Below are 22693 nucleotides of genomic sequence, written 5' to 3' on the forward strand. Positions count from 1 at the left end.
TGGATATGCTCCAGCACCCCAATGGCTTTCTTGTAGTGAGGGACTTGAAACGAAACACAGTATTTGAGGTGTGGCCACAGAGGGACGATCACTTCCTCAGTCCTCGCTTCCTGGGCCACTGCTGCAGCACTGGCGTGAGGGAGCCTCTCCACACCACCAGCTCTCCCCAGCCCACGGCAGCATGTGGAGAGCATGGCCATGGAGCTGGACAACCGCTGTCCAATATGCCTGGACAGCTGGGAGCACGCCAGCTACGTGGTGCCGTGCCTCCACCAATTCTGCTACACCTGCATCGCGCGGTGGGCTGACAGCAAGGCCGAGTGCCCCCTCTGCAAGAGGAGGGTGGACTCCATCGTGCACTCGGTGTAGACGGATGATGACCTTGAGGAGGATGTCATCACGCCACCTGCTGCTCCATCAATTGCTCCTCCTCCGATAGGAGGAGCTCCTGAACACCCAGCCAACCCCAGTCTCCATCAACCTGCAGCATTCCACCCATCAGCTGTCAGTCCACCATCTGCTGCTGCATCAATTGCCGACCACACGATACAAGGAGCTCCTGGACACTCACCCTACCACAGTCTCTGTCACACTGCAGCGTATCAGCCATCAGCTGTAATACCACCACCACGGGCTGCTGCATCAGTCACCATCCACGCGACAGGAGGAGCTCCTCGATGCCCACCCTACCCCACTCTCTGTCGCCCCAGTCTCCATCGCCCTGCAGCATACCAGCCATCAGGTGCAGGGCTGGTGCCCAGGGCTCCCGTGGCACCATTAACGTAGCAATATCAATTCCACCATTAAATCGTGTGCTTAAGTGCCATGTCTGTGTGTCTTTTAAATACCTCCAGGATGATGACTCAGCCGCTTCCCCAGGCAGCCTTTTCCAATGCTTGGCAACACTTTTGGTGAAGATATTTGTCCTAATACCCTATCTAAACCTCCGCTGATGCAACCGGAGACCATTTCCTCTTGAGCTGTCGCTTGTTAGTTAGGAGAAAAGACCCACACGCACCTCGCTACAACCACCTTTCAGGTAGTTGTAGAGAGTGAGGAGGTCTCCCCTGAGCCTTTTTTTCTCCAGGCTAAACAACCCCAGTTCCCTCTGCTGCTACTTGTAAGACTTGTACTCAAGACCCTTCAACAGCTTGGTTGCCCTTCTTTGGATACGCTTCAGCACCCCAATGGCTTTCTTGTAGTGAGTGGCCCAAAACTGAACACAGTATTTGAGGTGTGGCCTCACCAGTGCTGAGTACAGAGAGACAATCACTTCCTCAGTCCTACTGGCCACACTCTTTCAGATACAAGCCAGGATGCTATTGGCCTCCTTGGCCACCTGGGCACACTGTTGGCTCATATTCAGCCTGTTGTCGACCAACACCCCCAGGTCCTTTTCCACTGGGCAGCTTTCCAGCCACTCTTCTCTAAGCCTTGAGCGTTGCATGGGATTATTGTGACCCAAATGCAGGATCCAGCACTTAGCCTTGTCGAACCTCATACAGCTGGCCTCAGCCCATTGATCCAGCCTGTCCAGATCTCTCCGTAGAGCCTTCCTATCATCAAGCAGATCAACACTCCCATCCAACTTGGTGTTGTCTGCAAACTCACTGAGGGTATACTCAACCCCCTCAGTTCAGATTATTGATACAGAACTGGGCCCAATACTGATCCCTGAGGAATATCACTTTTGACCAGCTGCCAACTGGATTTAACTCTGTTCACCACAGATCTTTGGACCTGGTCATCCAGCCAGTTTTTTTTTACTCAGCAAAGTGTACACCCACCCAAGCCATGAGCAGCCAGTTTCTCCAGGAGAATGCTGTGGGAAATGATGTCAAAGGCTTAACTAAAGTCTAGGTAGACAACATGCACAGCCTTAGCCTCATTCACTAAGTGGGTGTCGTGGTTTAGCCCAGCCAGCAGGTAAGCCACCACAAGGTCACTCAGCCACTTCACCCCCTCAGTGAGGTGGAAAGGAGAAAAATGTAACAGAAGGCCTGAGGGTCGAGATGAGAACAAGGAGACATCACCCACCAAACATGGCCCCGGGCAAAATGTACTCAGCTTGAGGATAAAACAATTCTAATTCGTTAACAGTTCATTCAGAGAGGATAACAAGAGAAAAATCCAGATCTTAAAAACCATTCTGCCTACCCCCTCTTTTTCCCGGCTCTACCTCCTCCTCCAGTGGTGTGGGGGGACGGGGAGTGAGGGATTGCAGATCAGTTCATCACGCATTGTTTCTGCCACTCCTTTCTTAAAGGAAGAGGAAGGACTCCTTACACTCTTTTCCCCTGCTCCAATGGATCCCCTCCTCACCGGACAGTTCACAGACTTCTCCAACATGAGTCCTTCCCGCAGGATGCAATCCTTACTCATCGGATAGCTCCAGCACGGGCTTTTCCCACAGAGTCATGGCTTCTTGGGGAGCTGCCACCCACTCCGGCATGGGGTTCTTCACGGGCTTCGGATGCCTCTCTGCCTCGTTGTCAGACTCCAGCAGCTCACGGAGACCATTCTCTACAACTTCTTTCAGGCACAGGCGTCTCTGCTCCAGCGTGGGGTTCTCCAGGAACTGCAGGTGGATCTCCACCGTTAATCTCCATGGGCAGCAGGGGGGCCACCTGCCATCTCTCCACGGGCTGCAGGGCAATCTCAGCTCATGCACACTTCTTCGCGTTCCATCTTCACTGTCCTTGGTGTGTGCATAGACGTTTCTCTAAGATCTCAGCCCTCTTGATGAACCTCAGCAGTCCCGGCAAAAGGAACTTCTCCGAGTGGGTACCCCAGGAGCTCACTGTGGAGCTCTCCAAGCTGTGTCACTGCAGCCATCTCCAGTTGGGTAGAGGCAGCCCAGCGCGGGCAGCCGCCCGCCTGGGAGACCGGTGCCAGCCCCTGCCTCCCCCCACTCTTCAGTGTAGGTCCAGCCCCGGTTCTGGCTTCTTTGTCCCTGTCGTAAATAGGGCATTCGCTGAGGTGCTGATCGGCTCGGCCCGGGGCTGAGGGGGGCGGTCCTGATTGCGCCAAAGGCTGGTCTGACTGGTTTTGGAGCCAAGAAAGCTTTTTGCAGGTGCTGACAGGGGCTATTTTCACCGGCCCTCCTGTGTTGCGATAACCCATCACGTAAACCCTGCACAGCGGGTCGCCCTGTCACAGAAGGAGATCAGGCTGGTCAAGCACAATCTGCCTTTCACAAAGCCATGCTGACTGGGCCTCATCACCTGGTCGTCCTATACGTGCTGTGTGATGGCACTCAAGATGAGCTGCTACATAACCTTCCCCAGCACTGATCTCAGACTGTAGTTCCCTGGATGCTCCTTGTAGATGGGCGTCACATTTGCGAACCTCCAGTGAAATGGGACCACCCTGGTTAGCCAGGACTGCTGATAGCTGATGGGAAGTGGCTTGGTGAGCACTTCCACCAGCTTCCTCTGTACCCTTGGGTGGATATCATCTGGCCCTAGAGACTTACATATGTCTAAGTGGTGTAGCAGGTCACTAATCATTTCCCCTTGGATTATGGGGGCCTCATTCTCCCCATCTGTATCTTCCAGCTCAGGAGGCTGAGCACCCAGAGAACAACTAGTCTTCCGATTAGAGACTGAGGCAAAGAAGGTATTAAATACCTCAGCCTTTCCCTCACCCTTTGTCACTATGTTGCCCTGTCCTCGCCCGCCCCCCGCCCCCTCCTCCCCCTTCCCAATAAATGATGGAGATTGTCCTTAGCCCTGATTTTGTTGTTAATGTATTTATAGAAACATTTTTTATTGACTTTTAGAGCAGTAGCAAAATTAAGTTGGGCTTTGACCCTTCTCATTTTCTCCCTGCACAACGTCACAACATCCTTGTAGTCCTCATGAGTGGCCTGCCCCTTCTTCCAGAGATCAAACTCTTCTTTTTTTCCTGAGTTCCAGGCAAAGCTCTCTGATCAGGCAGACTGGTCTTCTTCCCTGCCAGCTCATCTTTTGGCACATGGGGACGGCCTGCTCCTGCACCTTTAGGATTTCCTTCTGGAAGAACGTCCAGCCTTCCTGGACTCTTTTGCCTTTCAGGACTGCTTCCAAAGGGACTCTGTCAACCAGGCTCCTAAACAGGCCCAAGTCTGCCCTCTGGAAGTCCAAGGTAGCAGTTCTAATAACCTACTCCTTACTTCTCCAAGAATCAAAAATTCTTATCATATCATGATTGCTGTGCCCAAAACGGCTTCTAACCATCACATCACCCACAAGTCCCTCTCTGTTCGCAAGCAAGAGGTCCAGCAGGTGCCTTCTCTTTTTGGATCCCTTACCAGCTGTGTCAGGAAGTCATCTCTCTCACCTTGCACATGCTCAAGGAACCTCCTAGACTGTTTCTTCTCTGCAACAGGCATCCGGTAAGATGAAGTCCCCTACGAGAACAAGGGCTAGCAATAGTGAGACTTATCCCAGCTTCTTATAGTTCATTTGCCTCTTCGTCCTGGTTGGGCAGTCTATAATGGACTCCCACCATGACATCTGCCTTGTTGGCCTTCCCCGATTCTTGCCCACAAAGACTCCCTAACATATAGGGTTACCCCACCACCTCTGCTTCCTTGCCTATCCCTTCTGAAGAGTTTACAGCCATCCACTGCAGCCCTCCAGTTGTGCAAGCCATTCCAACATGTTTCTGTAATGGCAACTGTTATCATAGTTTTCCTGCTCCACAACGGCTTCCAGCTTCTCCTGTTTGTTGCCCATGCTGTGCGCACTGGTGTAGATGCACTTCAGTTGAGCTATTGGTCCTGACACTTTTCTGGGGGTAGAAGCCCTAATTCCTATGTGACCATTCTCAGGCACTACCGTGGTTTCTAAGACATCAATATAACCCTTGCATCTTTACAGCCACATGCATATCCATCCCCTCCCTCCACTGAGACGGTAGACCGAAGGACCTCACTAGCACATCATCCCTCAAGCATTGGCATGCAACCCCCAGGTTTATCTCTAGCTAATATAAAATTAAAGGAAGATCACTCAAGTTAATACTATGTTGATTTTGAACAGCACTTTACAAATGAAAGCAGAATAACAGTCCAACTGCTCAAAGGAAACCTGATGTCAAAATTTTGCCTGCTACTGCCCATACTCCCACTATCAACCAATTAAGCTTCAGCCAAATTCTTGAATTTACACTCAACCAATTCTTGAAATTACACTCATCAGGAAAATTCACCTCAAGATAAGAAAGCAATTAAAATTTCCTGAGTTTTCTGGTTTGATCTAATGCCAAGCTGGTGCTCTGGGTTAAGTGCTTGGTTTATCAATCTCTTCTCAGAAAACAACAAACTTTGGAATAAAGCACACCTCTAACATCCAGAGTATTTTTTACTATAAATGCTGGTGACAAGGAAAATAGTTTTACTAAAAAAAAATACAGTTTTTAGTACACCTCTCTATTTTTTATTCCAGTAAACAATAAAACAATTTTTGCATTTCTGTGGGAAAAGTACTCTTAATTCCATCCTATTTTTCAGCTCATTTTTGTTGCTAAAAAGTTCTCCTTTGAGCTAATTGCCATAAGGCAACATTCTGAATCAACTTAGTAGTGAGAGCTTATCAGTCATTTATACCTTAAAAAGTTGATTTATAAAATATAAGACAGTGGTCTCTGAAGTAGTGCATGTTCCACCCTGAGAATCATAGGATGGTTTGGCCTAAAGACAGCTCTGTCAGAGGGAGGAGAGTACAAAGACTTTTGCATAGGAGCTGGGACCTGTTACGTACTCCTGTAACTGCAGCAGCTGGATCCCATCTACCCACCTCGGACACAAGTATAATTGTCTACAGCTGTTTTTTTAATGTTTTCCACGAGATCTTAATGCACTTTACAGAACCAATAATCATCATTAGGCAGACTGCACAAAGATACTTCAGTAGAGAAATCAATTGCTCGTTGCAGGTCAGTGATTAACCTGTGGAAAAGCCTTCTGGGTGCTCTGCCAGTTAGTGACCTTTAAATAGCAGAAGAGGGTGCTCCCTACCACTGTACACAAAAACAAGTTTGACTTCTCAGCCCACGTGCCCTCTGCGCTGCTGCTATTCACTCTAGCTTACTGGCTCTAACTGTTATCAAGACTTTTGTTGACCAAAATGCAAGACCTGAAAATGCCACACTTGGAGAATGCAGTACATCATTTCACAGTTTAAAAAGAGTAAGAGCTTGACCATAAACACTAAAAATTCATGCTTCATATAGATTTATTTGGCTTTCAACAATCTGGCAGAAAGTATTTCAAAGAACATAAGCACGTGTAGATCAGCTGAGTTTGACTACACAGTTGAACAAGAAAGGCTAATCAACTTCAGCACCTTAAACAAACATTCAAATACCTAAGGCAAAGCCTTATGTGTCTAAGGCAGAGTTTTGAGGAAGTGTTTACTCAACAAAAAAGGAAAGGGCTGAAGTGAACTATAACAAGATAGTGAATAAATGCTCGTCTTGTGGCCAAGTTCATCGGGACACACTACCTGACCAGCTTCACTGCAGAACCTCCTAGCGGCAATTCCATCCACATGGATGTTTTACATCATTACTCAGAATCAATACAAAGCATCCCAATGAGAAAGCTGATTAAAACGTAACTAGGTAACAGGTATGTAGGTGCATTACTTCTTAAACTAGTACACAACAGCCATAATGTGATAATTAGAAGAGTCACAAAAGTATTTTATGAAAATGGTACCAGCCTTGAGCTGTACCGTGGGAAAAGAGCCCTTAACTTACTAGGTTCGATAAGTGATCTAGCCATGCGGAAAGGTATTACAAACTGAGGGGTTAACATAAAAGACAGGTGAAGTGTACTTCATGCCATAAGTGATATGGCTCAAGATCTTTTTTCCTGGGGATGTTGCAAAATTACCATAAACAACTGTTTAGCAATTGCTATCAGGGTGCAAAATTTTACTGATTTACATTGCTAGTGATCAGCATTTTACATCTATTTATTGTAAACTGAAGAGCAGCTCAGTTCATGAGGGTATGACAATCCATGTGACAGCACTTGCTGATGGCACTTCCATCTTGTCTTTTCTGCCATCAGTTACATCCTTTAGAAGAAGGTCACTTCAGCGGTGAGCATTGCAGAGGAATCAGGAGCACATTTTGCTGGGACTCCAAGAATCTGGCACTCTCCCGTACTGAAATTAAATGCATATTTAATTAAGACAGTAATCCAATGAGAAATAATACTTTTCTCAGCATGCATGCGAGTTTTCTGGATCTATCATCTCTTACCAGCTGCTACCACTCTGGCGTCTTCATGGGCACGGTGCCTTCCTGCTGCCCGCTGATCTGGGCTCTCATTCCACCACAACACGTGGACTGAGAAAGTACAAATAAAGTCAGCTGAATACTGTCAAGCTGCAGCACAACATGTACTGCAAGACCTAGCTGTCTGTCTTCACCTGCTACATGCCCTGCAGTTAGCAGAAACAATTCTCCAGGCAAGTAAGTGGTGGGATGATCCTTTGCTGGGCTGCTAAAAGGTTTGACTCTTTAACATCAGACCTGAGAGTCTTTCTAAGATAGGAGCGCTTGGCTTAAGCCTATAACCCAATACAAAAAGCTGCGTTCAAGGACTGTTTACAGGACTTTGGTGATCTACACAAACATTTTCATCAAGCTGGCCAATCTTGATCCAGGACAGGGGCTTACCCCTCTCCCTCTGCCCCTTCCCATGCCAAAGTCTGTATTAGAAATTGAGTAGCACCTCTGTTAAGTAATCCATACTCTGTGTGGAAAACACCGATCAGCTTGGTGTAGCCTGTGTTGATGTGAGCATTGGTTGCAGCTTGAAATGCTTCACCCCACAATGCTGGCCCACCAGGCTTCATCTGGAAAGTAACCCATTCGTATATTCCTGGAAGAAAAGGTATAGATGACCTCAAGGAAGCAAATACAAATTAATATGCCGGTACTCAAACAGTGTGTCATGGCTAGAATGTATTTATTGCGAAACCAGCACTGCAATTCCCTCCTGTTTGGGGTCAGCAGGACATGAAACTGCCCGTTCATCCCAGCACACACAACATCCAACAGCTTCCAGGGGCTCACAGGCAAGCGGCTCGCTAAATGGAGTTACTTCAAGTGTAAACGTAAGTACCAGGACCCTGAGGAACAGGCAGCTTTACACAAGGCCCAACTTAGCAATTGTCAGTGTTGCCTGGAAATTTGGAGAGATTCAGACTACTTCACAGAAATCATACATACTCATACATGTTTGTGGGATTTGGATGGTTAATTGAACAACGGAAGGTGGCCTTTTCTAAGACTGGCAATGTTTCCTGGAATTGAAGTGGTTTATGACATTATAAACCCCTTTGACTCCTGGCAATTGGTCACAGCAAGATCTAAAGGTACAGCCAACAGACCAGAACTAGTTTAGGATCCCTGCTCTGCCACACAATCTCCCTTGTTTGTAGACAAATGGCACGATTTGCCAAAAAACTCCAGCCCTGCTACAAGACACGCTATCAGTCTCCTTTCCATTCAGGTAGTTAGTCTAGATCACAATTGCTGACACTTTAATAGAAAGCTAGATACTTGCCACACGGCAATGTATGTCTGGTCTCATTCTCCAGCAACGGGCTAGAGATAAACTAGAAGGGCAACAAAGTGTTTTAAAAGTCAGCTCTCCAGTTTTAAGAGAAAACTGGACTGCGTTCAAATTCAATGGTAACAGTATAAAATTCAGAATCACATGGAAATAAAGAACAAAGGTTACTGTGTATTTGCACAGGCTAAAGCAAGGGCTGTGTGATGTCACTCCATGCAACAAAGTCTGCAAACATTCATAAACTGGGGAATGGTCAATACTATTAATACCGCATTGGCTACAGAGAGAATTAAGATACACAAGGACAGGACGCCTACACCTAATCTGTGATTGTTACAAAGTATGCTTGACTTGCAGTATCTTTAAAAGTAGGGATTTTTCTGTTTTCTTAAAACTATTATGTGAAAGAAGCAGTGACATCAAAGCAGACTAATAACAGAGAAAAACCTCTATGAAAGAGAACCATCACTGTCTTCAGTGTCTCCAGGAAATGCCGTCTCTCTGATGGACAGACAAAGCAAGTCCAGGATGACTGCTCTGACCACTACCACAGCGTTGCCATTTTGTGTGTTCATTTAGGTGATTCACACATCTCTTTAGAACCTTAACGATCAGGGATCTAGTCAGTTATTTATGTAAGTTAATGTAAAATCCTTCTTAAAAACTTTGTCTCTCATCTGTGTTATGCCATCTTTTTTACACGGGTGTATGTACATGTACGTGTTACACAAAGGGTTATAAAACCACGTAATACCTGGTTTAAACTTTAAGCCATTTTCTGTCGTCTGCCAGCATCAGTAACTTTAACCAGCAAAAGAGAAGATAAGCTCACCCCCTTCTTTTGGAGGCTTCCCAAGCTGACACCAGGGTACCAGATAAGCAACCTCATTGTGCTGCTTTTCTACGAAGGGGAGAATCGAGTCAATGAGTTTTCCCTGCCACTCTTTGTCATTGGCCAACGCATGCCGGACTGCTGCTCTGTGGCCAAAATTATCTGTAAGAAAGGAAAAAAAAGATAAAAACTATGAAAAAATGCACTTAATGTCACATCAGACCCAATCAAACTGTGTAATTACAAGGAGGCAAGCTGCACTTACATAAGTTTGAAACTGGTATTTTTAAAAAGCGTTATTAGCTCAAAGCAGATGTGGTAAGTTTCCTTCAAATTGTGCAAAAATCTTTTGCTTTAGCTCTCAGACTTAAATGGTGTCAAGTCAAGCCACATTTTCCAAGAAAGTTTATAAAAAAGCTAAAATATGTCAAGCAATGTTGCTGTAAAGAAAGATTCGTACGCAGCATCTGCAGGGCCTACTGGATGTGGCAACAGTTAACAAGGATAAGGAGACTCAGAGAAAGCACAGTCAATAAGGATGTGAAGTGGAAAAGAAAAATCAGAAGGAATATTAGCCTACCAAGAGAAAACGAAGAAAAATATGACTTTTGGCTTATATAAAATTATATTAAAATTACAAGTGTAGAAATAATGCATGTTTGTTCAGCTACATAGAAGTTATTAAATTCCCTAGACCTAAACCTTTTCTTCTCTCTTTTTATTTTCCTTAATTAAAATCAAATCCTGATTTACTGAATTAAAGAGTGTCTGAATTTCAACTGGTTAGGCTGCAGTGGCATCTTAAGCAGTTTGTTTATGCAGACTGCTTTCAATATTGTGACAGAAAAATCCAGCATCTGAGAATGGGAAGAACCTTGAGAAATTTCAGTATCTTGGGACTAAGAGAAAAATATACTAATTATTTATAACTACTAAAAAGATATAAGCAGAGGTCTGATGAATCAAGGAGAAAGAATGTTTGGTTTCTCCTTAGTTTTGCATTTTAGAAGTTTCTCATACGTTATCAAAACCAGGGTTATTTTTTATTTTAGAGAAAGAAACAACAGACAAGGCTAAAAACTTCTGAGAAGCAAGACAATTTATTAACCATAGGTGCATGTAAACTCGTTCCTATCAACAGAAGGCTGGTCTCTTCCCTCCTCCAGGACAGAAGGGATGACTTTACTTTACTGTAAATAGGTACTGTGAACATGCTGGATTTCAACAAGCAGAGTGAGGACTTCAGAAACAAAATTCTGTCTCAGCAAACAGATATACCCTGGACTGCAGCAGATACACAAAGAAATGATACCGGCGCACCTTCTCACCTCTCCATAACCCAAGAATCAAGTTCCCTTGGGCCCCACAAAGAGCACAGCAGCACACCTAGTTTTGCACATAACTGTAGCTTTTCTTGGCTCACCAGTACCTTCCAGGTCAGCACCGACTCCAACAACATAGAAAGTTGACTATACTGCAAGAAGCCTGCCGCTACCAAGGCTGAAGCAGTAACGAAATACTTTGTGCGCTTGGGAAGTCGGAGCTGGTGGAGTGGCTTCCTACCTCAGCACAGTCCAGCTGCAGAAGGAGTTTAAGCATGCAAACTGCGTGCGCATAGTTTTAGTGGAGTGCCTGTTCCAATGAACTAAAATTTGAGAACAATTATACATAGATATAAACATACACAGGCTGCATACAGATTGTCTGCACTTACATCTCTTATCTTATTAAAGAGGTCTCAACCTTTTTTTAATTTGTTTTGAAATTTTGAAGACATTTGCAGTTGACAAACTGGCCCTAAGTGAAAAGTACTTACCACAAACAAAGCACTCGGCTGTAGTTCCCCCATTATATCTGTTTTGAGCAGAGCTCACTGTTTAAGAACAGTTGGCACTCTCTCATCCCAACATGTCAAAATTGTCCTGACAGGCTCTGCAGTATTCTTTTCAGTAATCAGTACAGGAACACTTTTTTTTTGGACACTTTCTTACAGTAAGAGCAACAAAAAAAAGCCGGGTAAGCATTCTCCTTGCCTTCTTGCCTAGGAGACAGGGAGCACAGAGAGAGCAGAGCAGGTGAAAGGGATGCTGAGCATACCGTACTTCCAAATGTGGACCACCTTATTCATTGCTCCCAGCTCCGCAGACCAGAAACCCACCAGCTCAGAGTGAGCTGTGCGAAGGTGAATATACTTGTTGATGATTTCCACAAACTCCTTCATCTTCCACGGCTTAACATCGTATGTGCGAATTTCATAGAAAATGCCATTGTTTTGTCTGGGCCCTGTAGCAAGGGATGCAAGCACCTGAGAGAAAATATTAAGAAAAAACAACTAAAACTAATTCTGAAGCCAGAAAACCTTCTTCTGTCTCATTTCTAGACTTTTTTTTTTTAAAACAGTGAGATGCTATATATGGATTTTTTTACTGAGAGCTGGGAGAGAAGGTACTTGTGACTTTTTTCTTTGGAAATAGTTCCCATGTGCATTATTTGCAGCAACTCCTTTTGGCAGTGCAACAGACTGTGACATGTCTTTTATTTGTCACACTCAGTTGTTTAATTATTAGCTCGTAACAAAGCAGGATTTTCCTTTTCTCATACTCTTTTCTCAGGAAGCCAGCAGCAGATTGCAAAAAGCCAAGGAACAAAAAGAGTCGGCTAAACACCCTAATCAAACATGAGGCTGCCGATGCCACCAAAGCAGAGGCAACATCAATATCTGCCCGTGTTACCCTTACCTGAGCAACTCACACTACTACAATCTGTTTTCTAATTACAATCTTACATCAGTATTAGAAAATTACATCTTGTTGGCAAAAGAAAGAAACATCATACAATCATAGAATGGTTAGAGTTGGAAGGGACCTCAAAGATCATCTAGTTCCAACCTCCCTGCCATGGGCAGGGACACCCTCCGCTACACCAGGTTGCCCAAAGCCTCATCCCACCTGGCCTTGAACACTTCCAGGGATGGAACAGCCACAGCTTCTCTGGGCAACCTGTTCCAGTGCCTCACCACTCTCAGAGTGAAAAATTTCTTCCTTATATCTAATCGAAATCTACTGTCTTCCAGTTTAAAGCCATTGGCCCTTCTCCTATCACTACATGTCCTAAAAAAAAGGATACTAATGCTTTGGAAAAGACTGATTCCTTCCAGCACAAGGTTGCTAAAAGTCAGCATCCTTGTTCTTCACTGTCTGCTTCCCAAAGGCTGGTCAAGAAATGTTTTTCTATTCATACAACGTGAAACCCTTCAGAAGTCCCAGAATATGCTGACTTTTGCAACTGCCTCAATAACACAGAACATGCTACTCACCTCTCAAATAAAACTACAAAAACTAAGGCCATATCAAATTTTTGGCCTTAGTTTTTGTAGTTTTATTTGAGAGGTGAGTCAATAACACAGAACATGCTACTCACCTCTCAAATAAAACTACAAAAACTAAGGCCAAATCAAATTTTTGGCCTTAGCCCATATTTGCACAGAGGTAGCTGCAGGATGGATTTTGGACATGTCTCATTGCATGAGCACCGGCAGGCGTGCGCACTGTACAGACCAAGCCACCAAATACAGATGGCCAAGACCAAAGGTCTTGTTTCCCAACGACCCTCCGGGGCATTGCACATCTAGTTTTGGTTGCCATGCGTCACAGCCTCTTTTAGCATTCACAGCTTCTAAATCCCCGCAGGACCCTGAACGAACAGCAGTCCTGCACCAGTGACCCATACGACACCGAATCCGTGCAGGAAAAGGAAAGCCTAGGCGTCTTTTGCCACCCAAGCAAATACCGGACTGCTGCTGGGCCACTTCTCCCATGCAAAGAATACGTCACCCGATGCCGAGAAGAGCCGGGGCTGACGCTTCGCACGACGCGTGCCCGTGCTTGCCAACAGGCCCGTTAACACAGACGTTGCGACAACGCCGGCGGGCAGCGCCCGCCCACCCCGGGGGCAAGAGCCACGGGCGGGGCTGCCGGGCACCGCCCGCCCCCCACCCGGCCCAAACCCCGCCCCTGCCGGCCCAAACCCCGCCCCTGCCGCACCAAACTCCGCTCCCGCCAGCTCAAACTCCGCCTCTGCCCCGGCTCAGACCCCGCCCAGCCGCACTAAACCCCGCCCCGCCGGCTCAAACCCCGCCCTGCCGCTCCAAGCCCCGCCCCCGCCCGCGCACCGAACCCCTCTCACCCCACCCACCCACCCCCCCGCCCTCCGGCCGCCCCGCGGTTCGCACCACCGGCCCCGCTCCCTGCCGCCGCCGCCCTCGGCTCCGTCCGCAGCGTCTCGGCCGTTACCTGAGGGCGGGCTCGGGCCAGGGCCAGGCGGGCGGCGGCGGCGAGAGGCCGGCGGAGGGCCCCCGGCGGCAACATGGCGCGCGACAGGCCGAGCGCAACGCCCACCGCCGCCGGCCCGCGGTTGGTCGCGCGAGAGGGCGGGCGGGCGCACGGGACGGCCGTCGGGCGGGCGGGGTGAGGCGGCGGCGGCGGCGGCGGGCCCGCCCTCCCGCGGGGCGGCCGCCGGGTGACCAGTGTGGGGCCGAGACATCGCGGTGGGCGGCGGGTGGGAGAGCCGCTGCGGGCCGCCCCGCGGCGGGGGTCAGCGGCGAGTTGGGTCGTGGCGGAGGGTGGTCGGTACCTGCTTTGCGCTCTACTGGAGTGAGGTGGATGGATAGATGGATGGGCACGCGGCTGAGGGGAAACGCTCGTTCGGCTTAACCAGGGTTCAGCGCCTGAAAGGTGGTCTCTCTGTCTCCGCCCGAGTGCCTGAATTCAGTAAAAAAGTATCGTGGTTGTTCGGGGAGGGGTGAGCCTCTTTGTACCCCGCAGGCTGCCCTGGGGCACGTCACTCGGTAAATCCCCTGCCCTACAGCATTTGCAGGATCAAACTGAAAACTGTACGGATACAAATCCTCCTCTGGTAGGGAGGCCCGTGGCTTCTTTTCAGTAGCGTTCAGTTGGGTAAATTCAAGGTTTGTGCCAAACACTGTCACCCCATTACCGCTGGATGCCTGACTGCGTATGAAGTCTTAACTACCACGCGGTTACCTAGGGATGGGATTTTGCGATGGCTGAGACTGTGTACCTTTGCAGAATTAAATATTGGCCAAAACAAATGTCAAGATAAATTTTTCACTGATGTCCGTGCATTCACTATTTTACCTGTGGGAGACAAATCAGCTCCTAGCAAAGCGTGGATTATGGAAGACAAATTAACAAGGCAATATTTTTCATGATTCCTCTTAACAGGGGCAATAGATTCCTTCCTCCGCTCTAACTAATTTGATTTCGAGGCCCTCCACATGGAATCAAGCTGAAGAGAGAAATTATGGATTCGTGCCTATGGAGGTTTCATGCTTTTTCTCACAACTATGAAGAGTTGTTCTTTTTGTTAAAAGATAAGCCCAGGAAGAAAGATTGTCTAAATTAAAATGAGATAGAAAAAGTAGTTCTAACAACCACATTAAAAAAGTGGCGCGGAAAGAATGAAGCATCTGCACTGTGTACATGTTACATGTTCATTCGCAAGTGGTATTCTGGGTTGCGTTTTTTTTGTATCAGAAGAACCAAGCATGATACCTGGTAAAGTGTTTTTTCAATAGGGCATGAATAATTCTCATAGTTTCTACAGCAGAAGCACGCATGAAGTGTGATTACTGATGCAGTTATTGCAGGTTTAAAATTGGTTTAACATGGGTCTTTTTTCACTTGTGAACAAATTGTATTTCAGCTGAAATGAGGGAATGAGAAGGCAAACTCCGAAATATTTAAGGTTCCCCTTTGTTTGTCTTATTATATGGATGAAGCAATGTTGTTCACAGCCATGTTCCACTGGAATATTCCTTCACATTTTTAAAAGCTTTTATTGTTTCAACTTTTCCTGTGTTTGCTTTCTCATCAGGAATGACCACACAAGCCAGGATTTGAATTGAGTAGTCATAAAAAGCAGGTTTTGTTCTTGCTAACCTGAATAGTCAAGACGAGGCTTTGATTTTATATTTCTTTTGTGCAGTCAGGGAATAGAAAGGATGTGATTTTCATATTTCAGCAAAACAGTTTAACACAGAGCTGAAATCTGCAACAATCAGCACTGAACAATCTGCATGGGAACTCAGTGAAGGCCTGAAGTGATTCCCTGAAACAATCCGGCACATGATTTTATACAGAAGTAAATTTGAGAAAAACTGCTTATGAGTGCAGCTAAGGAAGTGGCTAACACAAAATTAGTGAGAGGATTGTACCTCCCAACTCTTGCCTGCCATTCGCAGGTTTACCAGTACACGGACTGGTAAACAGGAGCTGTGCTTCATCATAGACATAAATTTCACAACTCACAGACGGCATTGGACATCTGGAAACAGCAATGTTGTTCTTGTAGAAGAAATAATAGCGGATAGTATCTGTTACAAATGCATTTTGATGGGAAGTTTTAATTTTGGTACTGAATTAATGAACCAGATGAAATTTTCAACTTATGTAGCTGTGACTGCCAGAGCTGCTTGAGTTGAAATGGTTTATTAAAAAATTTTGTTACTGATGGAAGCCAAAGCTCCATGGAGGCAAAATGCAAAGGGAATTTGTGTGAGTTAGTGCATTTATGTGTTGTACTCCCTGCATGCAACATTTTCACCCATTTTCATTTTCCCATGGAACCGGAAACACTTTTTATCTGATCTGTATGTGACTTGTGAATGTGGGCAAGCCCTGGATAGGATTTTTTTATTTCCTTTGTATTCTAAGTGGAGATGGTGTTAATGAAAGAAAGGTAACCATCTGTACCAAAAGACTTAATGCTTACAAGAGCAGCTTAACTTCATTTGTGATGTTTGCTTAAACCCAAAGACAGTGACTCGGAGTTTTGGAAAATGAGAAAGCACGGTACCTGCTTCTTTGCCAGCGCAGATATTCCCATTCATGAATCACAGCTCTTGGTGTCCTATTGCACGAAGGGTAAACAGGGGAATTTCCTTGTATATCTCCACAAATGCTTCAGCTTAAGTTCCCTCCACAGAAAGAAAATTTTCAAAAGCACAAGAGGGTGTAACTCAGCACCCATTTTCAGTGGCAGCAGGGTTTCTGTTACCTAGTGCAGTGCTACGGGTAGGCTTGAGAAAGGTGTGCGATCAGCTCGTTTAGTTTAAATGTAACACACAGGGTTCCCGCTGCTGCGTTTCCACAGATCTCTCATGCTGAGTGCCGTCCTTCCCCTCTCTACTTCTGCTGCTGGATGAGCAAGCAAGAAGTGGTTTCCCGGTTTGCACACAGGGCAACGTTCCTGAATGTAATGCAGCCTCTTGGTATGTTCCCAGTAGGCCAGAACATGTAAATAGTCTCTGGTTTCCATTCTCCCAGCTGTTCCATGTGGAAATCTGAATAACAGCTTATGAAACTCAGTATTTTCTTCCCTGTTTTTCCTAGCCAGTTTACATTCCTCATCTCATGAAAACAATCTGCATTGTATATAAATATTTGTCGTGCGGCACCGATGAGAATATCTACAAGAACTAGTGTCATCCCTGTGGATGGTTTGCCAGTGGTGAGAGTCACATTAGTGTTCTTTGTACCCAGGGCCTGAGGACATGCTGGAACCAGAGTCATGTTCAGGTGCCCTGCCAGGCAGTGAATGAGCATCGAGAAAGTTGGTTTCATGTTTTCACTTCGCTGGAGAAGGCTGTGGGAGAGCAACATAGTGCTTTATCTCTCTGGGAAGCAGGTCTGTGCTGTCCACTCCGGATTTATCCACTCCGCACCCGAATATACGCTGATGTTTGACATAGCCCCTGACCACACCAGGGTAGAGTCCATCAGCTGTCTTGGCCTGGCTGAGAGAATGCAGCCTTTCAGAGCTGCACAGCAAGAAGATAAAGGGCAGAGCAGGTGCTTCTGGCTATCTGGAAGAGAATTAGAGAGCTGCTTCATACTGCTCGATTTTTAAAAACATTTAGGTCTGGTGTTTGATGTCATGATGCCTTGTGTCATTGTTTATATCAGCGCTAGGACAACATAAATTTCACTGAATCAAAACATTCTCCACTTATCGTGCAAGTTGCTATAGCACAAACTGGGTAACAGGCCACTATGTCTGTTTGAATTAAATTTAAAAGAAAACATTGAGATGTGTTCCTTGGTTTTTTTTTAGAAGACAGGTTTCTTGGAAGCTTGGTGAATGGATTTTTTCTTTCTTTTTTTTTTTTTTTTCCCCTGGGAAATCTGTAATGGCGTAATGATTCCAGAAAAAGGGACATGTTGAAAGATAACATACACACTAGAATCCTCCAATCACTTTTGTATAGTAAAATGGTTTTATTCCAAATCTCTGATATAAAAAAAAAAATCTTTCCTATCAACAGGCCATAAATACTATATTTAAAGTGTCTGAAGACTGTATTAATCGCTTGTGCTTATTACTTGGCCACTGTAATTACAATTGTTCCTCTCAGAATATCTATTTGGGCTTTGTGAATTATATTTTTTAAAATTGAGAGTGAAATATTCCTTTTAGTCAATCTCTTTTAGTTAATTAAGCAAAAAACAAACGCTCTGCTTGCATGTTTTCACAGACGGAGTGACATAAGGTAGCTTCTACCACTGTGGGTATTTCAAGCATGATGCAGCTGAGAACTGAGATGTCTGTGCTACAAAGAGTATGGTAAGGAGATAACATGAGTATGGAGATGAAGGTTTACACGAGGAAGACCTAGCTGGTTTGACTTTTCACTTCACAGGTGCTAACTAGCTCAATTAACATTTCCCCTGATAAAATTAAGACCTTAAAAGATGCTGATAAGATACCGAGATCTTCTTTCCTGAGTTAAATTTTTCTACAGCTTTCTCTTATTTGCTTCTCTTTTCTGTACGCAATAAGCTCTCTTCTGGAGGTGCAGAGTGAGATTTTCTCTAGGATTTAGCCAAGGTTGCACTTGTGTTCTGAACCCAGGTTTGCTTGCAGAGAAGTGAGTGTAAGATGGGAGCTAAGTACTGCTTCAAGGCAGACTCTAACTTCTCCAGGATGAAAGCAGGTAAAGCCAAGTGGCAGAGATCAATCTTTTAGGGCTACTCCACCATTCCTTGGGCAAGTATTTTCTGGGTCTTCTACTTGATCTTCTACACACAGAGCTGGACATGTTTAACTTGGAGAAATCCAGGATTATTTCAACTGAGAAGGGAACAATACTGTGCCTCCTAAGCTGTCTGAGGCCTTATGTGATGGAGGAGATGAGCAAAATTACCCATTGCATCAGATTTGTGTGAAGGGAGATGGAGCCCAACACAGAGCGGCCGCCTGGGGAAAGCACCTTCTTACCTTGCAGTCCCATGCCAGGCCAAGCCTGGAGAAAAGACATGGTCCTGGGCACGCATAAGAGAGAGGGGAATGCTAATAGGGTGATTTACACCGTACATTTCTTCGGTGATTTCTTTTACCTTCTCCCACCTTGGATCCAAGGTGAATGCAAGCAGGCGGCTCTCAGACGAGTGCATCCCCTCATGTTGTCTTGTTGCTGTGCTTGTGCCAGTGGGAAGCCCTAACTGACCAGCTAGCCCCTTTTTCCCTGCTGAGCCTGACCCCTGCAATGCCTGGTGTGGAAGGAGAGAATTGCTGATTTACTGCAGGCCTCATTAACCTGGGTGGAGAACCATCAATGCTGGCACGTAGGAAGCATGCAATTTCTAGGTATTTTGTTTTTTATCTCTTTATCTGTGACCCACAGTAATACCAGTAATACTACTTATGACGTTGACCCACACAGCCTGCAGCTAAAGTCCCAATGGCTGAGCTAATGAAAGGAACTCCTTGATGGCTCCAACCTCCTTAGGGTTAGAGGCAGCAAGTCTTGTTGCTCTTTTGTTGTGATCAAGCTCCTCTGCCCTAATTCAGGTCTTGAGTTTGAGACTAAGTCCTGGAGGATTTTTCGTCAACAAAAAGCCCAAAATAATGAGTGCGATTTCTAAGCCAGGCTGAGTTATCAACTCCAGTAACACCTCTCCTCATTATTGATGCATTGCTTTAGATAAACCTCTCTTTCCTGTAGAAAAACAGTCTTGTCCCACTTGCCTGAAAAAGTTGTTCCTTCTTCCAGTCTCCGTAAATAACTTCTTTCAAGGCTTCCTTTGCCCGGAGTTGCATTGAAATGGGTACTGATAATAGGCCTCTGTTTCTGCCTTAATTGCTCTTCCCTCCAGCCCTAGAAAACTTGCTTTTCTCGGTATTGCAAGATGAGATGTTCCCCTGTTACACAGTGTCTCTTGCCAAAATTCAGGAGGCACTGTTGCTCTATAGGTTAATGAGTTGCAGGTCTGTGCTAATCACACAAGGGAAATTCACAGCAGTACTTGTTACCTACCTCTGCATCTGTCCAGCGTGGTGTCATCATCACCATCTCTGTCCTTCCAATCTGAATCCTGGTGCAATGAGCCCGGCTAAAGGCTGGATTACTTCATTTACCTGTGAGTGAGCTATGGTTAACATAGGTTGAACGTGCTGAGCAGGGTATAGCTCAGTTAAATAAACTGATGGGCTAAGAAGATGGAGGCTGGGAGCAGAACAGACGAGTTCTGCCACCGTGCTCCTCAAAGCAATCCCTAGAGTGGTACTAGGTGGCAAGAGCTGTGAGATACACCTCAGTTCTCCTCCTACCACACAGGAGCGACTGTAGTGCCTGAATAAAGTGCAGGTAGACAGATGGGAACTGAGTGGACGTGCAATGTGAAGAATGTTTGCAAGTGGGCTTGGCTTACTTGGAGATTGTAACTTACATCAATGCCCACTCCCTTTTACAAAAAAATACAGGCTGCTTTTTGCTTGCTCACATCTACCCATGTGGGACTCATTCTTTCAATAAAGAGTAAAAACAAGCAACATGGGTGTCTTTTGATATGCCCACACTATTTCAGAAAATGCTCTGAAACAGTGCTCCCTGTGATTGTTATGGCAGAGAGATCTCTCTTATAATTTAATGTATTAAAACCAGAACAAACCAAATCCTTCTCTTTTTAAGTTAGGAAGCCTATAAAACTCCATACAAAGCTTTGATACAGTGTCTCTTGTCCAGTATAACTAAAGCAAGGTGATTGTGTAGAAAGTTCCAGTCTGCAGGAAAACACTTATCAGTAAACATTTGAGTGATTCCATGTGGATTTCTCCTGCAGTGATACAAAAATAAAAAGACCGCACTGAACCAGAAAGCATTCTGATACTCACAGTCATCTTCTAGGAGGAGGAATATACCTACCGTAGAAAGAATTCTCCCAGTAGGCTCAGACAGCTTGATACTAGGAAATCTGCGAGTCACAGCAATGTTAGGCAAATTGGTTTAGTCATTCACTTGGGGGGCTTCAAATATCAATACTTATGCATGGGATTCCTGGTATTCTGAAGTCCTGCACTTCCCCACATTTACCTGGAAGCTACTGATATCCCAGCAGTTTGATGTAGTCACTCTCAAAGAACTCTGATTTTTAAAGAAGACACCCGTAGTATTTCAGAACAAAATTTTTAAAATAACTTCTAAGAGAGAACACCTATCCACATGGAAGTCTGTCATTGCAGTGACCTCTTCCACCAGACCTTACAACGTCTACACAATCTCCAACTTCATGCTACCTTGCTCATGCTATGCTAAGTTAAGCAAATTGTTATTTCTAGACCTGTCTGTCAAGTGAAGGAGCTGTGAACTGGGATTCAATTTGCCTGGGACCAGACAGACTGGCAGTGGCAGAACTTGGGTTTGAATCTAGATATTTCTAGCTTCACGTCCCAAAAATGTATGGTCTATAAGCCCAGAACATTTTCTTCATACTTGGTGACAGGTAGCCACAGTAATCACTGCTTAGCTCTAATCAGAAGGTAGACTGTGGCATTTTTGCTTTATCCAGCAGTTAGTCCTGTCTTAATACAAACAAGTTACACAGGCAGCAGGACTTACACGGACGGCTGAACAAAAGCCAGGGTTGTTTTAATTTAGACAAGAGGCGACTCAGGGGTCATATGATCCTTTTTCATGTAATTACAAGAGTGCTTCAGGAGAGAAAGGCGTAAACTGTTCTCTCTGTCCATGGAGGATAAAATAAAAGCAGCAGGCTGAAATTACAAGAAGGGATATATAGATTAGATGTTTTCCACTTGTTAAGATAGCGAAATATTTGAAAAGATTGCCTGGGAGAAAGTAGGATATCCAGGCCTGGAAATAATAGGGATGGTTAAAAGGGTGTTCATGCATTCACATGGCTGGTATGGGCTAGATTAGCATTTTTAACCTGTGGAATATGGACCACTGAATAACAGTCCATGAGGCATGCAGGGTCTATGCAGTGTGCAAGGGCAATGGGAAAACAATCTAAAGAAACTTCTCAGTCTGCAGCCAGCAGGAATGTGGCAGATCTCTGCCCTTTGCTCTGAGGAATTATTTGACATGCTGGGGGCAGAACCAATAAAAATACCATTTTGCAAAATGGTAACACTTTGACCAAATGCTGCGTAATGTCTCATGCATGACCATCCCTCCTAATGGCCATCAAGTTCTGAAATGCTAGATAACTTGTAGCCTTTGCTTTCCTTATTAAAGAAGGTTGAGACATTTTTGACTACCTGACTTTCTGGGTTCCCTCCAGACATCTTGTCTAAGATAATGTCAATTTCTAAGAGAAAGTAACTCGTATTTATACCTGGAGATTTTTACAGATAACAAGCAGCTACTGCCAAAAGCTGGTCCGTTGTCACTGAAAGCCCATAAGAGCCTTCTACATTTTGAGTGACTACCAAAGCAACCAGGGATGCCTCAGGATTAAACATTGCAATACAGCTGTGCTCCCTATATGCCACAAAGAAGTTCTTGCTGGGATCAACACAGACTCAGGAAAGGGTGGACAATGGTGAATATCATGCCATAACTTGGTTCAGCTGGTTTCTTCGCAATTCCTTCTCTGTGATGTTGAGGCAGCAACCTGGGTGTTTACTAAAGAGTTGCCCTTTGGTAACCTGGAGTTCTTCCCTTTGCCAGCAAAGAAAATGAAGGAGGCCTCTAGTTAGTGCTGGCAGAATTTCAAAGAGATCAGCTGTGGTGTTGGTGTTGAATCACCAAGAAAACTATGGCCTTGTTTGCCAGCCACTAGTGCACATCAGTCACAATGAACTTCTACCAGTGGTAACAAAAAGTACAATGTTTTCTCAAGTCTTCATTCCTACGGATTCACTCTTTTGGCCCTACCTCATGCGCCCCTATCAGTACTTCCCATCTCCCATTTGTGTCCTGGTGGATACTTCTGGCAGGCAAAAAAAAGTGCCTAGATGAGTGG

The 22693-nt window shown here is 45.4% G+C and overlaps 1 protein-coding gene across 1 annotated transcript; it reads right to left on the bottom strand.

The window, feature by feature from the left end:
• Positions 1-6149: 6149 nt before the first annotated feature.
• On the bottom strand, positions 6150-13774 carry NIPSNAP3A (nipsnap homolog 3A). Its single transcript, XM_086629426.1, has 6 exons — positions 13700-13774; positions 11505-11712; positions 9408-9569; positions 7730-7879; positions 7255-7341; positions 6150-7157 (listed from the first exon to the last, which is right to left on the bottom strand). Exons 1-6 carry the CDS (start codon positions 13772-13774, stop codon positions 7081-7083), a joined length of 759 nt encoding a protein of 252 aa, XP_086485552.1. The 3' UTR covers positions 6150-7080.
• Positions 13775-22693: the final 8919 nt, after the last annotated feature.

Source organism: Tauraco erythrolophus, chromosome Z (assembly GCF_009769465.1).
Source record: "Tauraco erythrolophus isolate bTauEry1 chromosome Z, bTauEry1.pri, whole genome shotgun sequence".
In the NCBI taxonomy this organism is placed as follows: domain Eukaryota; kingdom Metazoa; phylum Chordata; class Aves; order Musophagiformes; family Musophagidae; genus Tauraco; species Tauraco erythrolophus.

What these genes read in the sequence shown, in the direction of transcription:
- NIPSNAP3A (XM_086629426.1), bottom strand. Translation starts at nt 13,774, where the DNA reads ATGTTGCCGCCGGGGGCCCTCCGCCGGCCTCTCGCCGCCGCCGCCCGC. An exon ending in TGGCCCGAGCCCGCCCTCAG is followed by an intron (nt 11,713 to 13,699) that starts GTAACGGCCGAG and finishes ATTTTCTCTCAG; the next exon opens with GTGCTTGCATCCCTTGCTAC. An exon ending in GAAGCCTCCAAAAGAAGGGG is followed by an intron (nt 7,880 to 9,407) that starts GTGAGCTTATCT and finishes CTTTTCTTCCAG; the next exon opens with GAATATACGAATGGGTTACT.